The sequence below is a fragment of the Arvicola amphibius genome, chromosome 12, assembly GCF_903992535.2.
Source record: "Arvicola amphibius chromosome 12, mArvAmp1.2, whole genome shotgun sequence".
Lineage (NCBI taxonomy): Eukaryota > Metazoa > Chordata > Mammalia > Rodentia > Cricetidae > Arvicola > Arvicola amphibius.
The window spans coordinates 70,633,498-70,657,981 of NC_052058.2; the positions used below are offsets into that span (position 1 = coordinate 70,633,498).

At 39.6% G+C, this 24,484-nt stretch overlaps 1 protein-coding gene across 1 annotated transcript in view; it reads left to right on the top strand.

Annotated features, from left to right (window-relative positions):
- The window catches only part of Hmcn1 (hemicentin 1), a 445,711-nt gene that overhangs the window by 180,879 nt on the left and 240,348 nt on the right, over nucleotides 1-24,484 (top strand). The window contains exons 7-11 of the mRNA XM_038349717.1: nucleotides 1,729-1,849; nucleotides 2,914-3,177; nucleotides 5,161-5,305; nucleotides 8,983-9,104; nucleotides 14,227-14,502. Of these exons, the coding sequence (XP_038205645.1) occupies nucleotides 1,729-1,849; nucleotides 2,914-3,177; nucleotides 5,161-5,305; nucleotides 8,983-9,104; nucleotides 14,227-14,502 (928 nt within the window). The remainder of the gene's footprint in view (nucleotides 1-1,728; nucleotides 1,850-2,913; nucleotides 3,178-5,160; nucleotides 5,306-8,982; nucleotides 9,105-14,226; nucleotides 14,503-24,484) is intronic.

Consider the following 24,484-nt stretch of genomic DNA (forward strand, 5'->3'; position numbering starts at 1 on the left):
GAGTTTAAATCCTAGGAGGAACTCCCTGCATTCCTGGAACTCTCCATGGTCCTTGCTCCAGTGCCCTTCAGGGTCTTCCTTCATTCCTAGTAATCTCACTTGAATTCAGAACCATAGACTCCGGTCCACCCGTTCCTTCATTTTGCCATATTATCTTTTAAAGGAAAGGTTATGTATTCGCAATTTGCAGGACACTGGTTTGCCTTTAGCATCATGCCATCGTTACCAAACACAGACCTTGCTTCACCTGTCCTGGGCTCTAGCTCAAACAGTCTGGATAGGTGTAGGTGCTGGTGTAAGAGAACCATGAGTCTCCTTTAAGAGAAATTAAGCAGGAAGCTTAGTCGTTCTGTGGTGAGAAGATCAGATTTGGCCGTTGAATTAGAGTTCTTCAAACCTTGTGCATTTGGGAAAATTGTTTACCAACTTAGCACCACAAAGTTGTCATTTTTATCCTGCGGATGACTATGCTTCCTTTAGAAGATCACAATAAAATTAAATAAACCATTGAGCTTAAATATATTGAGTTCACAGGAAAAATCCTCTAAAGCAGTATTCGTATTTCACCCTGGGAACTAAATCCAAACCATTTATTATTTGTGCACATGCTCCTCACTTTAATGCTTAATTTTATCCAGTAGTTAGCAGCAGCATGCCTTTAGCTGAGCAGGCTAACTCAGCTTTCTTTTGTGTGTTTCTATTACGGTGGTTATTGCATTATATTAAGCATTCCCACTTCTCCATACTCTCCCCCAGTAGCCAGTGTATGAGCTCCATGCTTTTCTCACATTTATATTTCAGCCCCAGGGACCATTGCTAGACTGCTGCGAGCTGAGGGTGCCAGACGATTAATATCTGGGAAATTGTCAGCTCTTGTGCTTAGTCTGGCAGTGATGTCACAGAGGCAAAGAAATGGGACAGTATATATATATTCTAAATATAGAAATACAATCTGCTCAACTCATATAATGTTATTTATATGAGTTTATAATGTTATTCTATATGACTGAGAAAAAGGAGGCCACAAATTTGAGAGAGAGCAGGGAGAGGATATATGGGAGAGGTTGGAGGGAGGGAAGGAAAGGGGAAGGTTTTTATGTAATTATATATTAATTAAAAAAGGAAAAGGAAATGTTTTCTAGAATTGAACTTGAGTGTGTTTTGTTGGGGAAATTTTAGTTTTTTATTTCATTGGTGTCTGTTGAACATCTACCATTTGACAATAGAGAACAAAGAAGTCCAAAAATTTATGGAGGTTTTAGATTTACTCCAAGATTCACTTAGCCGGGCAGTGGTGGTGCACGCCTTTAATCCCAGCACTCGGGAGGCAGAGGCAGGCGGATCTCTGAGTTCGAGACCAGCCTGGTCTACAAGAGTTAGATCCAGGACAGGCTCTAGAAACTACAGGGAAACCCTGTCTCGAAAAACAAAAAACAAAAAAAAAAAAACAAAACAAAACAAAAAAAAAGATTCACTTATCAGCAACTGAAAATTTACCTTTGACTACTGGGTATGCCGTACTTCCTGAGTTATATTTTAGAGCAGTCTACATGAGATGTGCACTGTGAGCTATGCACTTCCGAGTGGAGACTCACAGCTAGGTTGAGACAGAGTGCCTCTGTCAGAGCCCTGACTCGGGCACGCCAGTTGTAAACGCGCTGTGGTTTGCCACACCAATGGTGTTCGCTGTTACCCGCTGTTGACTAGGCTTGTCCTTCTACCCTGCAGACCTCCAGCAGTGGAAGACACTCTGTTCGCATCACCGGCCTTAGCACTATTGATTTCCGAGCTGGCTTTTCCCGAAAGCCCACGCTGGACTTCAAAAAAACAATCAGCAGACCCGTGCAAGGTTAGTACGCACATGGCTCTTCAGTCAGTGTAAGGAAGAGCTGTGCCTCAGCTGGGCTGTGACTGTGTAGGTCTGTAGCATCCAATCCTGTTGACAAGGGCAGCATCTTTCTTTATCATGACTGTGGTTATTTCTTTGGCCCACTTCATGTTTTGCAAAGTACGATCTAAGACCAGTGAATGACTCGGAGAGCAGCTGAAGCTCAAAGGGTTTTTTTTTTTTTTTTTTTTTAAATGAAGACTCCTGGACTCTGCTATTATCTTCTCAGTCAAAACTGCAGGAGTGGGGCCCTAGGAACATGAGTTTTAGGTGAGCCCCCCAGTTGCCTCTAAGACTTGCCTACATTTAGAAAAGCACTTAGCAAATTTTTAATATTAATAATTTATAAACTGCTTGGTCAAGATGAAGTGCATATATTGCTGAAAATTAAAGGTGCTATGATTTTTGTTTGTTTGTTTTTGTTTTTGTTTTTTTGAGACAAGGCTTCTTTGTGTAACAGTCCTGGCTGTTCTGGAACTCACGTTGCAGACCAGGTTGGCCTTGAACTCACTGAGGTCCTCCTGCCTCTGACTCCCAAATGCTGGGATTAAAGGCATGAGCCATCACTGCCTGGCCTTTATGTATTATTTTATGTTCAAAGATGACTCTTAGTGATTTTTAAACCTTGTTCTTGTACCTACTTTATTCACCCATTATGGCAAAGCTCAGGCCTATTGTTACCTTCAGAATTTTGTTTGGATGGTTGTTAACTTGTCTTTATTGTTGCAGTTTTAGTAAGGATTAAAAAGGTGAATTCTTTCAAAGAAGCCACATAATCAACTATCACATAATATTCATAGTTATGACTAGTACAAGAACAGTGAAAATACTGTGCGATTATTGGGTAGAATGACCCAAGCATCTGTCTTGATGCGGGAAAAGTTCTGCAACTGGACCCTCAGTTTCAGGGCAGTGTGCAGTGTTCATGCCTACAGTGCGTATATGATGCTAGAGTGCTGGCACTTTTCTCTCAGGTGACCCCCAGTTGCACTCCGATTGTAAATGACAATGCCTTTCTCTTTCAGGGATCCCCACCTATGTGCTACTGAACACTACTGGAATCTCCAGTCCGGCTAGAGTAGATCGCCTTGAACTTCTGAGTATTTCAGGGGGGTCTCTTAAGACTATTCCTGTTAAACATTACCCAGATCGAAAACCTTACGGTATCTGGAATATTTCTGACTTCGTCCCACCAGATGAAGCGTTCTTCCTCAAAGTGACAGGCTATGACAAAGATGGCTATCTCTTCCAGAGAGTGTCAAGTGTTTCCTTTTCCAGCATTGTCCCAGGTAAGACAACGTGTCACTCAGTACTGGAATGTTGCTAGCTTGAGGAGGCTATGCCACAAGGAAAAACATGGACTATAAAGCAAAAGTTAATCTACTCTTGCTGTAGCGAGGTTGGTGAGCATTGCATGCAGATATCTTGGGTTTTCTTTACTTTGATTTTTTTAATCTGGCATATTATATATATGTTAGTATTTATGAAAATTAAAAATATATATATAAATATGTCACTGCCCCTTCCTTTTATTTCCTCCAATCCTTCCCATGTTTGGCTTTACTTCTTCTTAAACAGATGGCCTCCTTTTCTTTGATTATTATTGGTACACACAGAGATAATAAATATATAAATACCACCTCTGAATCCATTAATTGTGGCTTTGATTTGTGTATATGGTTTCAGAGTCGACCACTTTGTATTGTATTGGGGGCTCATTCCTGGGAAAGGCTGATTCTCCTTCTCTCAGTAGTCATTAGCTGACTTTAATTCTTGTCTTGGGATGGGATCTAGTGAGACTTCCCCTTCTGCATTAGCATATCTATGGGTACTGTCATTATTCAAGTTTTGTTTAGGCAGCCATACTGTTGTGGTATCATGGATGTAGCTTTCCTGTCATTTCTAGGAGATACAATCTTACAGCAGACAATCTGGTGCTCTGGGTCTTACAGTCTTCTTACCCATTCTTTCATGGTGTCACATGAGCCTGGGTTGCAGGCACTGTGTGCTTCTGATGTATTCTTTGGGGCTGGGCTCCTACCCTTCATTCATCTTTACATTATATCCAGCTGTGACTTTCTGTAATGGTTTCAGTCTGCTCTAAAAAGGAGCTTCTTGTTTGTTTGTTTTTGTTTTATGTAAACATTTTTCTCTTATTTTTTAGATAATAATTCAATTATAGGATTTCTCCCTTCCCTGTTCTCCCTCCAGACCCTCTCCTATGCCCCTCTTTCTCTCCTTCATATCATGGCCTCTTTTTTCACTATTTGTTATTTCATGCATATTTAACTTTTAAGAAATACTTTTAGAGCTCTGTGTTAAGTCTTACTGATTATAGATTTGAGAATTTGGTAACTTTAATTAATGGGGAATTGTAGTACCCTTTCTATCTTCTGTTATCTAAACTGGCTAACCATTTACATGCAATGAACAAGCACCATTTATCCCATGCATAGTGGACTATGAACAAATGGGAGGACTCTAAGTTGGATTAGTTGGTTGGTTAATTACTAAACTAGTTCCTGATGTATCTTCCATTACCTAAAGATATGGTTACTAGGCAATGGTAATAATGACTTGGAAGCATCAGGTTTCTGTTTATCTCTTCCTGAGAGATTTTAAATTGATCCATTCTAAAGCTTTAGATATGTAGCTTCAATCCTGCCCCACAAAAGTACAGAGAGATTGTTTATAAAGCTAGGCAGGCGCCAGCAACTTATCTTTTATGTATGAGGGTGAGATTTGGAAATCCAAAAGCTATTGTTTAATGATTGTACAATTGTGAGCACAGAACCAACCTTAAGATTTCTTCATGTTAGCATTCAAATGAGTTGACTTCATCCCTGTACTGAACGCATGAAATTTGTTGGATTCTTTAAAAAAAAACACTTCTCATTATCCCCTTTAGGAAAAAAACGTTCTAAGATATATGGATTCTTCTAGTATTTTTACATATTTGGAATAAAAATTTCTTCTACAGTTAATGATAAAATGTAGCTCATTTGATATTTTCTTCTAGCTTGGTAGTAGAGAAAACTGTATATTTTAAAATCAATGGAGTCTTTAATGGGATGAATATCATAGTGAGGGCCTATGGTGATATTCAGAAATGAATCTGCTTTGCATAAAGATAGTTAAACTAAATTTAGCCATTCAGATTCATTGTAATTCTGATGATTTATCAGAATCACTCAAGTGTAACACTCGTGGGTGGAGTCACAGAAAACATGTACTATCACTGTGACTGTCTTACCTGTGTTCTTTCTTCCTAGATGCTCCCAAAGTCAAAATGCCCATGAGAACCCCAGGATACTACCTGCAGCCAGGCCAGATCCTCTGTTCGGTTGAGAGTCTTCTGCCCTTTACTTTGAGCTTCGTGAGAAATGGAATTGCACTGGGAGTGGACCAGTATCTAAAGTGTGTGCATATTCCTTTCAGTAAAAGTGTGGAAATGCGATTCTGTACTCTTTCCCTGACAAATCTCTTCTTTCCTTTACCATCTTGGGATACAGTGCTGAACAGGATAAACAGAAGCCTGGGCCCTTGATGGAGCTCATGTTGTTGTGGAAGAAGACAGGAAACAGATAATAAATATAATATGATGATATAATAAATTCTAGAATACATTCCATATAACTCAGGTTTTATAAGGTCTGTTTTTTATATAATTTGAAGGTCCCAAGTTAAGACAAAAAATATGGAATTATGAACTCAATGTTAGGTAGCTGACATCAGAGGGCCCTTTGCAAAGGAGAGCCCTGAAAATTTCAGCTTTGTTGAATTTGGGCTAAAAATGTCTATGGCTTTTATTTAAAGTATAATATAATAAGTGAACCTGACGGGTGTTACGACAAAACACAAATTAATAAATTAGAAATAGTAACACTTGTTAGGTTATTAACATGTAGCTTTTTAATTTCAAGTAGCAAATTCAAAGCTGGATGAGCAGCTAGGAGTGTCAGAGCACATCTTTAATCCCAGTCCTTGGGATGCAGAGGCAGGCAGATCTCTTGAGTTTGGGACCAGCCTGGTCTACAGAGTGAGTTCCAAGTGAGCAAGGGCTACACAGAGAATCCCTGTCTGGGAAAAGCCAACCAACCAACCAAATAAACCAACTAAACAACAAGAATAACACAAGGTGAGAGGCATTTGAGCCTCTAAGAATGGTGAGAGAGGTCAGATAATGGGAGAGAGATCACATATCCTGGGGAAATTTCACACATTAGCAAATGAAAATGCACTAAGGCCAAGTAGAGTAGGCCAAAAAGGGAAGGCAGAAATGGGGCCATTGCTTATGGATCCCAGCCAGCTAAGAAGAGAAGAGTGGAAGACAAAATCTGGGAATGAGTTCACTGCATGCTGAGAATAGACTGGCAAGGCTCGCCAGGAGCATGTGTGGTTCCCCATGGAACAAGCAACAGGAGTTGGCAAGAAGATACCAACTCTGCCTTCTAAAACTGAGTGACCTTTTTACATAATAAATATAAATAATATTATTGAAAAAAGATTACATACATCTTGGAAAAATGTTAGAAAAGTTATTTCTGGAAATTATATTGCCTTTGAGTTACTACAAAGCCTGACCCTATGTGGGAGTGAAAACTTCAGCCATCTTTTACACTGTTGATGCAATATTAACATAGCTCTATAAGATGTTAACTATTTGACAGTCTTAATTTATATAACCTCATTTTAAGCAATGCTTGTGGCAGGAAAGTTAATCGAGTCTGAAAAGTTTCCCATTCCCTACCAGCTGTCCGCTCCATACAGCACCTCTTGATGATTCACTAAGTCGCCTGTTTTATAACCAGCCACATAACAGAGCAGGATATCAGATGATGGGGCCACATAACTAGCCGATGAAATAAAATAACTCTGCTTCCTGTTTAAATAGTGACAGTTTTCAAAGACACTTGAGATTCTTTATAAACATTAACTCATTGATTCCACACAAGTCCTGGGAGGTAAGCCACAAAAATTCATTTTCTCATGTTTCCAGTGCTGTGGCCCTGAGATGGGGCAGGCCTTGCTGACATGTATTAAGCTGTGAGTGATGATAGACTGATATTCTAATCCCACTTCACTTGCACGCCTTTGCCATAGATTCCCAGAAATATAAATTATGGGACTTAATCTTCTTTTGTGTCAGCCACTTTGGCCGTCAGGGAATGTCAGAGAAAAGTCAGCTTGCATTTACAGTGCACACATCTTCTGGACAGGCTCTTTGCCTGTTCTAAAGTCTGTGTCTAGAGACCTTTTTCTTTATTTTGTTATTTAGAATGTGTATGTCAACCAAGAAGGCTACATTGAAAAGAATTACTGAGTTAAACACATTGGCACGTGCCTTTAATCCCAGCATTTGCGAGGCTGAGGCAGGAGGACTGAGTATTTGAGCCTGGCTTGGGCTACATAGTAAGATTGTGTCTCAAAACTGTTGCTTTGCCTTCTTGTAGCTGGTTCCTAAATAAGAGGACTATGAGTCAAGTATTGCTGCGAAGAGTATTCATAATTAGTAAACTGACTATGTACCCTTAGACAAAATGATTGTCATTCAACTTTTCTTTTAAAATAAAGGACTTGGGGGCTAGATGAATTTTCATTTTCTGTTTCAAAATTTCCATGAATCCAAGGTCTGATGAATCCTAATATATGTTCTGCTCTGAACTAGGCATTGCACAGAGTACCTAAGATGTGTGCATTCCAAACTATTACCTTCCTATAAGTAGATCTCCTAGAGAAGGGCATCTGTAAATCTGTGCTTGGTACCTTGCTGTAAAGTGTTTGAGACCCAGTTTGAGTGTCCAGGGCAGTGCACAGTTAAGTGAGACTCTTTTTTTTTCTCTAAAACTAGGAGAAAGGACCATTGGTACACAGTTCACACAGAGTGGACGGGAAACATTAGCTCAAGTAACCCAAGCTACAATAGTGCACAGAACAATGGCTGCGTAGGTTTTCTCATTCTTGATGATAGGAACCTATGCTTACCTCACTGTTCTAAACCCTATGCCAGGACTGAACATGAAATCAGAGCTCAGTAAGCTATTCATGGTTGCTTTGTTGAGTTATGTCTGGATGGAGAGAGATGTGGAGCCTAAACCACAATCAGAAGTCAGTAAGCAGTGTTTTGCTTGGCTCTGGGGAGATCTATTTGTTTTTTTCTTTTCCAAGACAGAGTTTATCTGTTTATCTGTGACTGTCCTGGAAGCTTTTTAGACCAGGCTGGCCTTGAACTCACAGAAATCTGCCTGCCTCTGCCTCGCCTCTCTGAGTGTAGGGATTAAAGGCGTGTGCCCCACCACCTGCCTTTCTGTGGAGGTATTTATACTTTGCACATATCTTCATTTTTTTTCCACAAAAGATTATGAATAGAAATAGATGATAAGATAGGGATATATAAAAATATTTTCATTTAAACTACACTTTTAAAGGATAAGGCCTACTTTTGTATACTTTGAACTTTTTAAAACAATAATTCATATCTACTTTTTAGACTGTCCCAGAGGGAGAAGTAATTTCAGCAGTGAATGAGTCAATATTTGTTAAATGGATGGATGGATGCATGAGTTTGTCTAGAGAACTAACGTATTTTTTTCAATTTTCTCAATGCTTATGTGTAGGCTAAACCAGATGTAATATATACCTCTAGATGTAACTTACTTAAGAAAGTTAAGGGAAACACATCTTCTTCGAGTAAAAGGCTGCTGCCTTATCCTCACATTTGTAAATTACCTTGTGCCATAGTTTTGATCAGGATTCTCAACTCCAAACTGAAAGGTACAGGGAACGGGAGAAATTTTGTCAGTGTTTGTCAACTCAAGTATGTCTCTATAGCCAGAAAAAATATACTAAAGATGAATTTTCATTGCTACCACTTATTGTCTCTCGTATATTTTTGCTCAGAATAGAGAAGCCTAATTATGTTTAAAATATAAAAGGTGTGCAATTTTAAGTTCAAATTTAGTCTGTGGTTTTCATAACAGATTTTGTTTACATCGTTCACTGGAAAAAGTTATTCAAAAGCAGATCATTGATCATTGCTTTCAGCTTTCTCTTGTTTGACAGAAACTAAAAGCTTTCTCTTTTCCTATCCCCAGAGAATCTGCTAATGTGAACTGGGATTTCCAAAAGGTCACATTGTCTGATGAAGGCTTCTATGAGTGTATTGCTGTGAGCAGTGCAGGGACTGGACGGGCACAGACATTTTTTGATGTTTCAGGTAACTTTCCCCTGTCTAAGAGTGTCCCTATGGAAATGAGATAGATACTGATGGACTCCTAAGTTTATCCAGCTCTCTTCATGATTATTTGTGATTATATATCTACTTTACAGCATTGTGAACTCAGGTGTCGACTTCCCTCCATTCTGCCCCTGTATCTTTTCCTGTACCATTCTTTAAGGTCTTGAGATACCTTAGTTCCCTAACACTCAAAGGATAATAGTAGAGGAATGTCTATCCTATGGAAGATTCATCAATGTTTGTGGTGCATTCAGGGTGCTTAGAAGGTAGCTTGGGTTGTAGAAGCACTTAATAGATAGTTATAATTTTTATCATTTAAAATTTTATTTTTATATTTTCATTGTATGTAGGGGGAAATGGGTGTGTGTGTGCGTGTATGTGTGTGTGTGTGAGAGAGAGAGAGAGAAAGAGAGAGAGAGAGAGAGAGGAATAACATGCAGTTGTGAGCTCCCCAACCTAGGTGCTGACAACCTAATTCTGATCTGCTTAAACAAAGTGCATGCTCTTAATAACTTAACCACGTTTCCAGGCTTACTGATGTTATTGCTGTTGCTGTTGCTAACACCATAGTTTATTTGGGTTCATAGTTCCAGAGACTTCTGGTGGGGAGGCATGTGTGGTGGCAGGGCAGGTGAAAGCTCACTGAACTTGTAAGCACACAGCAGATGGCAAACCTGAAATGACAAGAGTGCCGTAACTCTCCAAGCCCACTCCCAATGACACACTGCCTATAACAAGCCCAGACTTTGAAGTCTCCTAAAACAGGGTCACCAAGTGGGCGGGTGCCAAGGCGTCTGATATGTGAGCCTGTGGGGGACATTCTCATTCAAACCACTTCAGTAGCCACATGGCATTGCCCTTAGGAATAATGTGGTTTAGAGAATTGATCGATTCTGAGGGTAACAAGAGGAATAAACATTTTCTTTCTCTCATGTGTGCATGTGTAATCAATCAGTGTTTTTGTCGATAGATTCTGACCTCCAAATTACCATGATGAAACTGTAAATTTTCTGGGAACACAGAGCTTTATTGGACACAATATAGGGTAAAGAAGGACAAATGTGATGCCAGTGATTCTGCATCCAGATAGTCAACTCCTGTGAATAGATGGGAGGCACAATATGTAATATTTTATAGGGTAAAATCTGTTTGTAAAAACATTGCTCTTTAATTTTTCCAGAATAATTAGGAGGAGAAAACTGTGATATATAATCAATGATCAGGATCATACAGTTATAATTTTATAATATATATATATATATATATATATATATATATATATATATATATATATATGGGATTGAAACCAAGGTCTCACCTAGGCAAACACTAAGCAACCACTCTGCCCGTGAGCTAAATCCAGAGCTCAGAAATTTCATTTTAACTGTCTTGCATTGCTATGCACTTAGTAGTATCCTAGTCTGACCCTAGCTTAATGTCATGGCTGCTGAAGCCGCAACAGAGCCTGTTTCTGCTTTCAGTGCGTATTTCCTGATATAATTTAAAACAGAAGAGATGTTTTAATTAGATGCTGGTTCAGAATCCTAGGCTTGGTTGTGTCTAAGCTTCACTTGGAAAGAGAGTCACGTAAATCAGGCAGGCGTGTTCTTTCAGTAAAACTATTTGTATTCTCTTATTCTTCGAAGAGAAAAAGATTGTCTTCTGAAGTAACTTAGCAAGTTGACATACATCACAAACGATTCATTTTCTTCATCTCCAGAAATTATGAAAAACCCTGGAATTGTGTCAACATTCCTCAGCTTCTGGGAATGCAAACACTTGAGGACTCGAATAGTCTTCCCAGCAATGTTAATTAAGAGAAGGGCAGGAGGGAAAGAGGCTGGAGGGAATTGAGGGCGAGCATCTTGCTAAGTAACTGGGAGATGCCATTAAGAACGTGTGTATGAGAGCTCAGTCTGGTGCTCCTATGTGGGGCTCTGTCATTTTCTCCATCCAATGAGCTCTCAAGGTCCTGATGAGGAGCAAAAGGAAGGAGATCATGAGCAAGGAAGCCAGGACCACGAGGAGTGCTTTTACCCATTGAGACGGTGGAACAGATCTAACGGGAGACCCCCAAGTCCAGTCGGAATGGGACTGATGGAACAGGGGACCAAACCGGACTCTCTGAGTGTGGCTGACGGTGGAGGGGGACTGAGAAACCAAGGACAATGGCAATGAACATGAACTCTACGGCATGGACAGGCTTACTGTGAGCCTTGTCAGTTTGGTTGCTCACCTTCCTGGACTTAGGGGGAGCTGGGAGGACCTTGGACTTAACATAGTGAAGGGAACCCTGATGGCTCTTTGTCTTTGGAGAGGGGTGGAGTGGGGGTATGGGTGGAAGGGAGGGGAGGGAAGGGGGAGGAGATGGAAATCTTGAATAAAAAAACGAGAAAAAAAAAAAAAAAGAATGTGTGCGTGAGCTGACTGTGAGGAAGCTGGCTCAGTGGTGCCAGGAACTTCTTGTTGGTTTCGTGGCACGTGCCCTACTACTAGTCCTCTGTGCCAGCTGGTCAGGGGCATAACAAGGGAGCAGGACTGTTCCCAGGCGAACTTCCCAGGAATTCTTTCCATTTAGTCACTCATGAGAGAAGGTCAGAAAGCATCAGCGGTAATGGCAATGGCTTTACAAGTAGGAGAAACAAGCAAGGATTCCTCGGGGACTAAAAGAGTGGGCATGCATTTCAAGGGTAGCTATTGCTTAACTTTCTGGCCATCAGCCTTCACCTACTTCTCAGTTTCCCTTTGCCTATGATAAGGTCCCAGCTCAGCTACCATACTGTCATTATTTATCCAAATCTTAGAATTAGGTGCTGATTAACTATCCAGCCTGGTCTCATGTTTTTATAAAGAAGAATTAGGTAATGAACGTTATAGATAGTGATGTTCTCGTGACACCATTGTTGTTATATCCACTAGACATCTGAAGAAAAGTTAGACTTATACCAACAGGGTTCCTCATTTATTTTTTAGCATTTTGTTGTCTTGACATTTTCAGGAATTTGAGGTTCTTTTCTAATGGTGGTGGTTGATTGTTTGAAAGAGAAGATAGGCATTTATTGCATCTTAAATACAAAGTGGGCATTATAAATCATTCATTAATTAGAAATGGATATAAGAATGACTGAAACTACACAAGTGTGCAAAACTCACTCCTTCAGAATGATATTTGGAGGTTAAGTTTAATACTATTTACAGTTACATTGATTTTCTGTATTGAATTTTTATTAATAAAAAATCACACACATACTAAAATTTTGGGTTTAAGTGAAATTCTAAACAGAGATCCTGTCAAGGCATGCCAATGCAAGGAAATATTTTTAAATTAGAAACACTTACTTGTTTTATTTATGTGTAGGTTGTGTTGGCATGTTTCTGCGTGTGCCCCATGCCTGTTAATGACTGGGGAAACCAGAAGAGGACATTGGATTCCCTGGAATTGTATTTACAAATGGTTGTGGGCCACTTTGTGTGTGTGTGTCAGGAACCCAGTTCAAGTCCTCTGTAATGGCAGCAAGTGCTCCTCACATTGAGCCATCTCTCTGTCCCCAGTGAAAGTAAATCTTAATTTAAGATTATAGGATATTCTTTTAGAACAAGGAACGACTTGGAAACAATCTTATAACATCTTATCATTTATAGCCAAAGTAACAGAAACCCAGAGGGAGTAATCGACCCATTCATGGTCAGACAGACACATGCAGAAGGGTACATCTGTGGTCTCCTGCTCTCGTCTATGTTGTTTGCTTTACACCCCCAGCCTATGCACACTGTGCTTCCTGCCTCTGTGGCTGGGCTTCCTTCTCTGGTCACTATACCCCACCTTAAATCCTGGTATTACTGAATGATGCATGTTCCTTATGCTCTAGGCACAGATAATTTCTAGTAATATATAGCTTTAGACTTCTCTACAAGCAGGTATAAAATTTCTCATTAGTTTCCTGTCTCCATATATACTTATATATGTTCATCTTACTCTACTGTTGTACTTTTTTTTTCTTACTAAGAATGCAACCTAGTTGAAAGGTAATGGTGTTGTATCTTGCCATGTTTATCACCTGCTGGATGCTATGCTTTATTATTATTATTATTAAAAATTTCCATCTCCTCTCCTCCTCCCACTTCCCTCCTCTCTCCTCCACCCACATCCCCACTCCCTCTCTCTCCAGGCCAAAGAGCAGTCAGGGTTCCCTACACTATGGGAAGTCCAAGTTCCTCCCAAATCCCTCCAGGTCCAGGAAGGTGAGCATCCATACTGACAAGGCTCCCACAGAGCCCGTCCATGCAATAGAATCAAAGCCCATCGCCATTGTCCTTGGCTTCTCAGTCAGCTTCCACCGTCAGCCACATTCAAAGAATCCGGTTTGATCACATGCTCCATCAGTCCCATTCCAACTGGCCTTGGTGATCTCCCATTAGATCTGTCCCACCGTCTCAGTGGGTGAACGCACCCCTCGCGGTCCTGACTTCCTTGCTCATGTTTTCCCTCCTTTGCTCCTCATAAGGACCTTGGGACCTCAGTCCAGTGCTCCAATGTGGATGCTATGCTTTTTAAATCACTCGGTATCTGTTTTTAAATTTAAACAACCAATAAATGCTACTTTTTTTTTTATCAAAGCAAATGAAGAAAAGCTGCTTCATCCTGTAAGCCTAAGTACTTCCAGCCATATCCTTTTGCTATGCTGATTCAACTCTGACATTTATAACTTAGAGATTTAAATTGGTATGTGCAGGTACATTGTCTTCTAAAGTATCTTGTAACTAGGTGATATAGGCATTAGTCAATAATTTCTGTTATATACTGAAACTGTCTTGACACATTTTTCTTTCTTTTTCTTTCTTTATTTTGGTTTTTCTAGACAGGGTTTCTCTGTAGCTTGGAGCCTGTCCTGGAACTCCCTCGGTAGACCAGGCTGGCCTCAAACTCACAGAGATCCGCCTGCCTCTGCCTCCTGAGTGCTGGGATTAAAGTTATGCGCCACCACCACCCAGCAACATATTTTTCAATACCCATTTATATATACACAGTTTTTAAGCTCCATGTAGAAGCGAGTGAAGTTGATTTTAGGTATACTGATTTGAGTCTTCTGATTTCACACAGAGCCCCCTCCGATCATCCAAGTGCCTAATAACGTTACAGTCACTCCTGGAGAAAGAGCAGTTTTGGCGTGCCTCGTCATCAGTGCTGTGGACTATAATCTAACATGGCAGAGGAGTGGCAGAGATGTCCGACTAGCAGACTCAGCAAGAATTAGGACCTTGGCCAACCTCTCGCTGGAGCTGAGGAGTGTGAAAATTGGTGATGCTGGAGAGTACCGTTGTTTGGCTTCCAGTGAAGGTGGATCAGCAGCAGCTTCAGTTTTCCTCATAGTGCAAGGTACTGTGCTTCTAGCAACTTCTACTCGGTGGTGTCCTTCCATCTTCCTTATTCATTCTCTCTCTTTATAAGGTGCATGTAAGAGTTACAGTTTCTACCCAAACAGTTGTCTTTGAATGAAAGAATGCTTGGGATGTTCAGATGTTTAAAAGTGACTAAACTAGAAGCTAAAATATCTCTAAAAAATAGTTAGCATTACTGAAATAATAAATGGACCTGCTAGTGGCAGATGTCCATTTTAAGAAGCCATATAAATTGTCCCTGCGTGTTTTGATATTTTCAAGTTCTCTAGTCTAGGGTGTGGATGTCAGACAAGATCAGGTGTTCTGAGGGTGGTATGGTCTGCTGTACAGAGGCTTTCCAATTTCATACAATCCCATTTACTTGTTGATTCTTGGTACTCTTTTCTGCACTATTGGGGTCTTTTCCAAAAAGTTCATGTCTATGATTATATTTTGAAATATTTTATCCTAGAATTTTCAAATCTTTATCTTTTTACATTATGGTCATGAATCCATTTTGAATTGATTTTTTGTGAAGTATAGGAAATATAGTTTAATTCTTTTACAAATGGATATCCAGTTTCCCAAGTATATTTGTTGACTGCCTTTTTCACAGTGTATGATTTTCACACCCTTGTCAATGATTCCATAATGGCTATAGCTATGAGGGTTCTTTCTGGCTTCTCCATTCTACTCCATTGTCTGCAAGGATGGTAGTGTTTTATTAATCTGGCCTCTATAGTGTAGTTTGAGGTAAATTATTTTGATGCTTCTAGTGTTGCTCTAAGTAGCATCATGCTATATATGGTCTTTTGTGTTTCTGTATTTATTTTAAGATTGCTTTTTCTAGTGTTGCGAAGAACGTTATTGAAATTTGACTGAAATTACATTGAATCTCTAGATTACTTCCAGAAATACAATCATTTTCAGAGTATCGATTCTGATGATCCAGAAGAATGGTGTATCTTTCCATGCTCTGGGATCTTCCTTAACAATATGCTTTAGTTACAATACCAAAATCTAATAAAAATAAAATAAGTAGAAACTCAAAAGGAGAAAAAAACATGAAAGGGTGGGGGGTAAAGTATTGTTTGAGTGGTTTCTTTGGGGGATCTTTGAAAATTGGCGACTGCAGACAGGTGTAGAGGTCTGGTCCACTGAACTTCTGAATACTTGTTTCCTGTGCTTTAATATGGTGCTGAGCCTGTACTGAACAAGCATCCAGTATCAGAACTGTCTTCCCTTTAATACCATGGCTTCTTTGCTTACCAGGGGTCCCTGCTAGCCACTTTCAGCTTTGCTCTTTCTGGAATCGTAGGCTTTCCCACTGTCTAAGCTTCTCCAGTTTCTATCTCTTGAGGTGACCAATATATAGAGAGGAGTCTTATAATAGCATTAATGAGTAGAAAAAGAAACCCAACAATGAGTCGGTACATGGGGATCAGTCTTGGTGCTCTCAAAACCTATTTAGCATCAGTCACCCTGCTGGAGAAATGAGGCTGTGGGCAACAAGCAGTCTCCTGGAGCCTCAGAGGTTTCTGACTCGCTGTGAGTGAAGGGGAGAAGTAGCTTCAGAGATCAGTCTGTCCGTTGCCCTCTGTCCTGGAGCTCTCATACCCTGGTTAGCCTTAGTTGTTCAAGTCTGCACTAAGATGAGACGAACATCGCCTGTATACACTTCCCTGCATGTGCCAAATTTCATGCTGCCTGTGTTTTAATCTTGTCAGTAGCCAGCCTTCATACTCTCTGTAACTGGTTCCTAGGGCTGTTTCTCACCTTGGGTTTATAGCCATTGAATTAAAGCAACTTGATTTATGACTGTTCCCTGTTTCCAGGCCCCAAGAATAGCTTGGTTTAAAACAAAAGTGGACCATTGCCCCTTAAGCTCTCTAGTCTCATTTGATCCATCTCCCTGGAGAAACCACCATTTCCACAAGACCTACCACTCATTTTTGAGGCTCGTGAGTTATAGATTTGCATTATGCATAGGAATTTGCTCTGTGAGTTTTCCTGGGAAAGCCTGAACAAATGCCTCTTCATCTTAGATGCAGCACTGCTGAGGGAGGTTCTGCTCTCCTTATGGACAACATGGGCACCACATGGCTAGACCGGTTTTCAACCTGACTTCTTGATGCTTTGCTCTTCTGTTTCCCTGTACTTCCTGGCTGTCTTGTTGTTTTTGTGGATTTTAAAGCTGGGTATTTCTTTCTCTTCGGGAGGCAGAATTCTTTCTTTTCTTGACATTTCATCACTGGGTTACAGGGAAGCATCTTCTAAGTTGGCTGTCTTACAAAGAAGTCTGCTAGTCTATATCTCAGTGTGAATGCGCATGTATGAGTCACACATGTGTGCGAGGGTATTTGCACATGTGTATGTAGGTCAGGCAACCTTTGGTTTCATTCGTTATGTACCTCCCACCACTTATTAATTGTTATTTATTTGAATCAGGGTCGCTCATTGGCCTGGAACTCACTATGTGTGGTAGGTTAGATGCTCAGTGAGCCCCAGGTACCCTCTTTTCTCCATCCGCTGGCATTATAGCCCAATTCACCAGGCCTGACTTTTTAACAAGGACTCTAGAGACCAAGCTCAGCTCCCCAGACTTGTGAAACATGCACTGTATTGACTGAGCTATTTCCCAGACATCTACTAATATTTTTAAATACAGCTTATTATAATTGAACTTTGTTGCAATTTATTCAGATGTGTTTTTAATCTTATTTTTCTTGCACACATATACATATACTCATAAGGGCAGTCACTGAAAAAAAGTCTGCATAGACTAAGTGTTCAGTTCACTAATAATGAGTGTGTTAATAATTCAGTTTAATAATTTCTTGTGTTATTGTTGTGGAGAGCCATCATATGAAGACCCAAAACTGCTCCAGAATTTTTCTCTGAGTAGGATTATTGGCACCTGAGTGTCTACAGACTCACTGAAAGTCTTTAAGTAATGAGCAAATTACTCTTGATAATTTTTCGCCATTAAGTTGAAAGAGGTGATTGCTGCCTGCATAGAATATTTAACTTTAAATCCTAGATGTAGGAGACTGACTGTATCAGAATAGGATTGTTATTTGGTTATGTATTAAAAACAATGTTATAATGTACCTGAAGTAAAGCCTTTGGACAGCTTTCTAGAAAGCTCATGTCAGAGAGCTGTCTTTTTAAGACTTACAGTATTATTGAAGACAGAAAACTTCAGTGAGATTATGAAAGGCACTCTGTGTCTGACTATTGTTTTCTCTTTGGTTCTTGAGGTATCCTCTACAATTGGAAGGTGTATCTATTGTTAGAGAATCTAGAAATGCCTCTAGGGAGAAGCTGCTTTTGTAAAAGGTTCAGTGAATTTCTACACAGTGATGACCCAGAAGATAATCTGAATCCATTCACTCAGCACTTGGGTTAAGAGAGCTCCAGAGTTGTCCCAACACGTTGATGGTTTCAGATAATGTAAATGTTAACAGGTTTCTGGAATTTAATATTAGTTCTGTATTTGAAATCCCTAGTAGTAGGATTGTAAAATAAAATCAAAACACTCTTGGAGAACAAAATTAAGAAAATAACATCATTTACAAGAGCTACAAAAATATTTAGAAATATATCTAATCAAAAATTGAAAGGACTTTGAAATGAAAATCAGAAAACATTGATAAAAGAAATTATGGAACACACCAAAAAAAGGAAGATACCCCATGTTTATGAATTACTGAAATTAGTACTATGCACATGACAATGTTATTCAATGCAATTCTCATCAAAGTACCAATTACTTCCTTCATATAAATAGAATAAGAAATCTTAATTTCACATGTAACCACAAAAGGTCCAGAATAGCCAACAATTTTCATCTGAAAAACAAAAATCCAAACAAAGGCTGGAATTAATACAGTATTTGACTGCAAAACATACTAAAGAGCTTTAGTTACTAAAATAGTAAGCTCTGGCATAAAAATAGATGCAAATACTAATGGAGGAAGAACCAAGAAATGTAACCATTTTCAATCTGCCAGCAGGTTTTTAACAACTGGAACACCCAGTTGAAAAAACCAGTCTCTTCAGTAATTGGTTCTGGCAACATTGTGCAGGTGCAAAATGAGAATAGTTTCCTTCATTTCAACGTGGACACAAACCAACTCAAAATCATCCAAAGATCTAAAATTTAAAACTATGTATGAATTATTGCAAAAAGAGAACTATTTCAAGACATCGGAATAGGCAATTTGTAGACAGGACCACAAAGACAAATGTGATGACATCAGTCTAAGAAATTTGTAAAATAAAGGAAGTTCAGAGACAGCCTACAGAATATTCTTTTGTTTGTTTGTTTTGTTTTTTTCGAGGCAGAGTTTCTCTGTAGCTTTGGAGCCTGTCCTGGAACTAGCTCTTGTAGACCAGGCTGGCCTCAAACTCGCAGAGATCTGCCTGCCTCTGCCTCCCAAGTTCTGGCTACAGAATTATTCTTTTTTTCTCATTTTATGCAAATTTTATTTCCATTTTCTGTTTCTTTTTTTAATTATTATTATTACAAATTTTCACCTCCTCCCCTCCTCCCATTTCCCTCCCTCTCCCCCCATTCCCCTTTCCCCTCCCTCTCCAGTCCAAAGAGCAGTCAGGGTTCCCTGCCCTGTGGGAAGTCCAAGGTCCTCCCGCCTCCATCCAGGTCTAGGAAGGTGAGCATCCAAACAGACTAGGTTCCCACAAAGCCAGTACATGGAGTAGAATCAAAACTAAGTTCCATTGTCCTTGGCTTCTCAGTCAGCCCTCCATGTAAGCCATGTTCAGAGAGTCCGGTTTAATCACATGCTCCATCAGACCTAGTCCAGCTGGCCTGGTGAGTTCCCATTAGATCGGCCCCACTGTCACAGTGGGTGGGCGTACAACTCACGGCCCTGACTTCCTTGCTCATGTTCTCTCTCCTTCTGCTCCTCATTTGGACCTTGGGAGCTCATACAATGGAATACAGAATTATTCTTAAACAACTCATATGACAAGGGACTGCTGTCTAGAATATATATAGAAACTCAAAAATATTGATACCAAAACTGAATAGCAAACAAAACACCCTATCAAACCAAAACCAGAAACACCTACTACATTTCCAAAACAGTTAGTGAAAGATGGTAAAAAGAAAATAGGTTTCTCAGAAGAATGAACTCAAACGATATCCAAGGGTATAAAGAAATACTCAGCTTCATTAATGATCAGGAGATGCAAATCAAAACTATGGTGACACATCATCTCATTGCAGTTGAAACAGCTATCATCAAATAGATAAAAATTCACAAATTTTGTGAGGATAAGTGTTGTTTAATTTCAGCACAATGGCTGTGCTTTAATCTAATGTTACTTCAGCCAGCAGTTGTGACTCTGCCATTACCAGCCTGCTTCTTTAGCAGCGACCTTGCCCCTAAGGCCACAGCCTGGCAGGAATTCTGTCCCCACAGTTCTTGGCCCTATTGCTGCCACTAGAGGTAGCTTTAACTAAAACTCTATTGTTCTATTTATAAATAAGACTCGAGATTCAAAGGTTGGGGTGAAAACCTGCAAGCTCAAAGAGGCTGAATTGCAACTAGCTAAGCCCCTTCTCCTTGCTGGCATCTCTGAAAGACCTGTGTTTCTGCTCCAGCAAACCAGAAAAAAAACATGTGCCACTCTCTAAATCCCTCCCTACTACTTCCTGTGTCTATCTATTTCTGATGTCCCCTGAAGCTCTATGGTTATAGTCTGTCAACTAGGTGCTAACTCAACTTCCTGACCCACGGTTAATTTTATTTAATCAAAGCAAATTCAAGCTCGAGGTTCACAGTGTGATTGAATATCCCCCAACAGATGAGGGGAAAAGAGCTCTCTCGTGGACCATTGGTAGGGATGTAAACTAGTATGGCCATTATAAAAAACAATATTGAGAGTCTTCCAAAAATTGAAAGTAGAATGTTGTAAGACTCAGTAATTCTATTAGTGAATATAAATTCCATGGAAATAAAATCATTATTCCATAAAGATATGTCCATGTTTACTGCACAACTACTCACAATATCTAAAGTATGGAATCAACCCTCATGTCCTTCAGGTGATGAATGGATAAGAAGCTTGTGTCATATAGACACACAATAGACCATTATTCAATGATCAAAAGAGGGAAACAGATTATCTATAGCAACCTGATAGACCTGGAAATACTATGTTAACTGAAGTGAGACAGACACAAGGAATACTCCTACTCATATATGGAGCCACATCAGCCGCATGGATTAACTGAATTTAACAGTGCTCAGTAGAGACTGGGAAGAGGAGCATGTGTGTGAGCACAGAGGGATGAAATGAAGTTTAATAAAGGCTACCACAGCACAGTAAGCCTGGTAGAATTACTTCTAGCTTTTCTTAAGCATAGTATCTGTCCATTAAGATAATTTATGGTAGATTTCAAAATAATTATAAGAGTATGAAACTCCAATTATATAAAATGATTAATGTTTGAAGAGACTGAAATGCTTCTTCTTATCCTGACTTGGTTATTATATATGGTATATAAGCATTAAATTACCATAATGTACCTAAAAGACATAAATAAATGTCATGTTTCAATTAAAAGCAGAAGATGACCTGACTAATTGTCATGGCTTATACCCATATACTCAAGAAGCAGAGGTAAGTGGATCTCTGTGAGTTTGAGGCCATTCTGATTTACACAGTAAGTTTTGAGACAGCCGAGGCTATATACAGAGAGAGACCCTGTTTCAAAAAACAAACAAACAAAAAAAGAATATGAAAAGATGCCAATATAATGGAAAATCTGACCTAGAAGCACTAATACTACATAAAAATAAAATTAGGCATATAGTGAGTAAAACTGAAAAAAAATTAGAACACTGAGATAAATACTTAATATTTTAATAGCAAGACTTTAAAATGGAAGTCCCAACTAAGACTCATATCTATTGAAAAGACACCATCAACGAAAACCAAAGAAATTATTATAAGAGTCCAGGGGCAGGATGGTTTGGGGCTGTTCATGTAGTGAGAGCTTTATTGAGATACATCTTGACTAAAATCTGTTGCTGGTGAGAATCAAAACCTACACTCACACACAGACAAACTATGTCAATACATTGTAGCCAGATGGCTCAGCAGACCTATCAAATACATTACAGGCTAGAAGATAATTGCAGTAAGTATCTTTCACGCAGTGTCTCTAAGGGTCAGAATACTTGCCCTAAGTTTAGGAGGAATTGCTTTTTATCTTGATGGGAAGTAGAGAGCAAACGAGATTAGACACTACATTCCAGGTCCCCTAGCAGGTCACATATGTGTCCCAGTGGGGACATTGATTCTTGCTTTTACTCTTGTCCATGTCATGGGATACAGAATTCAGTGATATCAGAAACCAATGTCCCAGTGACCCTTCATCATCAATCTGAATGTTGGCTGGCTGAATTTCTTTGCCTTTCTTGCTTTCTACTTGTTGTGAAATCTCCTTCTGATCTTTAAAAACAAAACATGTACTTGTAATGAATTTCTTTAAAGTTAGTCCATGATGTTTTCTGCTGTCAGAAACTAAGAATTGCAACTGGCCCAATAGTGGGAAAGATACATGTACTTTGGGAAGGTAAGATTGAATCCAAGAATTTATGATCTGGTTAATTTGTCTGTTTTATAAAAGAGCACTCTGAAATGTTTAAGAGTTGAGGGGAAAAAAGACCAATCCTATTGTCTTCTTAAAATAATTTACTGAGGTGGAGCCGGGAGGTGGTGGTGCACTCCTTTAATTCCACCATTCAGGAGGCAGAGGCAGGCGGATCTCTTTGAGTTTGAGGCCAGCCTGGTCTACAAGAGCTAGTTCCAGGACAGGCTCTAGAAACTACAGGGAAACCCTGTCTCAGAAAACAAAAACAAAAACAATTTTGACTTATGCTTCTTTAAAAAGAGATTTGGGACATTCAACTCTCATTTTCAGTAAATTATTATATTACTTTGGTTTTTTGAGATAGGGTTTCTCTGTAGCTTTGGGGCCTGTCCTGGAACTAGTTAGGAACCTGGAGGCAGGAACTGATGCAGAGGCCATGGGGGAGCTGTTCAGTACATCTTTATTTGTGTCAATGGGAGTAGAAAGCATAAATGAGGACTAGTGCATTTTTCCTGAACTTTACTTGTAGGTAGTAATAGTTTGCCTGGAATTAAAGCTAGGACAAACATTTTGCCAGTGCATCCTGAGCTGCAGAAGTTCTTTCCAAGCATAGATAGTTGAGACACTGTCCATTCATGCTTGAGAAAGCAAAGAAATCAATTTAAAACTTACATGATTTTATTAGTGTTGGAGCTATCACTTGATTTGTAAAATAAAGTCAGCTACAGGGTATCTATGATGCTGCCGCTGCTGCTGCTGAATGACTTCCATGTTTTCCTATACTTTGATTTTGTTTCTCTTGTCATTTGAACTTGTCATACTTAAAACAAAATATTATGGCTGAGTTTTCTCTTCTGCTCTGTATTCTGTGAACATTTGAGTTACACCTTTCAAATAATTAGTTAGTAAATGTTCTATCACTTTCTCCATGAGCGCCCTGCATTAGTTATGATTGTGCTGCATCTTTTGCTTATTTGTATGTTTGTTTTTTACAATTATAAAACTTCCCACCTCGGTCTCTAGAGTACTTGGCTTACAGTATACCACCATGCCCGGTTACACTGCTGTCTTCTTATGTTGGAGCAACAGGCAATCTTATTCCTTGACTTTCATCTTTGTTAAAGCATAGCTATTACTCTGAGGGACTGCTATAAGATAATCCCTCTTTGAATTTGGGGAGAACTTACGTCAGTTAATAAACATCTACAATTAGAAAAGCATGGTTTTGGTAAATCTGGCTGATATGAAATTTAGTTCCTCAGAATTAGTAGTTGTTTTAGCTTTCTATAGCTGTGATAAAACACCGTGACCAAGGCAACTTAGAAAAGAAAGCCTTTAATCAGGCTTATCGTTTCAGAGGGTCAAATTCATGATCAAGGAACAAATGGAAGGCATCAGGAACAAATGAGAGTGCTCATCTTTTTTTAAAAAAATCTTATTAATATATTTTGATCATATCCTTTCTTCTTCCCAACTCCTCCCAGATCCTACCCTCCTCTCTATCCACCCAAATTTATGTTCTTTTTTTCCTCTTAACCACCCATTTGAAACAAGGAAAAACAAAAATAAAACACACACACACACACACACACACACACACACACACACACACACACTCACACACCAAATCTAAAGTCACACAAATAAACATTGATTCTATTTTGTGCTGATCAGCTATTTTTAAGGCCTGAGATCTGCCCAGGAGTGCTGTCAATATATCCAGCGATACCCCATTGGAGAAAAACCAGGTTTCCCTTTCCCAGAGGTCTCAATTGAAGAGAGCTTCTTGGCTGGGCTTGGAACTTTGTGTCCATGCTCTCCTCTCAGTGCTGGGATTTTGTTTGGTTACATCTGTGCAGGTCTGTGCATGCTGTCACATTGGCAGCTCACATTTTGAGCACAGGCGGGAGGCGTGGGGGGGGAGGGAGAGAGAGAGAGAGAGAGAGAGAGAGAGAGAGAGAGAGGAAAGAGAGAGAGAGAGAGAGAGAGGCAGAGAGAAGCGATCTCAGAGAGAGAGAGAGAGAGAGAGAGAGAGAGAGAGAGAGAGAGAGAGAGGAAAGTGTGTCTATATGCACTGGAGGTGGGGCATGCTTTTGAAACCTCAAAGAATTCCCCATGACACACCTCCTCCACTAAGGCCACATCTACTAATCGTTACCAACCAGTTCCATGAACTGAGGACCAAGTACTCAAATACATGCTCCTATGGAAGCCATTGTCATTGAAGTCACCACAGTGACCACCTAGAAATGTGTTCATAAGTCTGTAGACTTTTCTTCTGTGAAACTTTTTTGTTTGTTTGTTTTTCAAGACAGGGTCTCTCTGTGTTGCTTTGGAGCCTGTCCTGGAACTA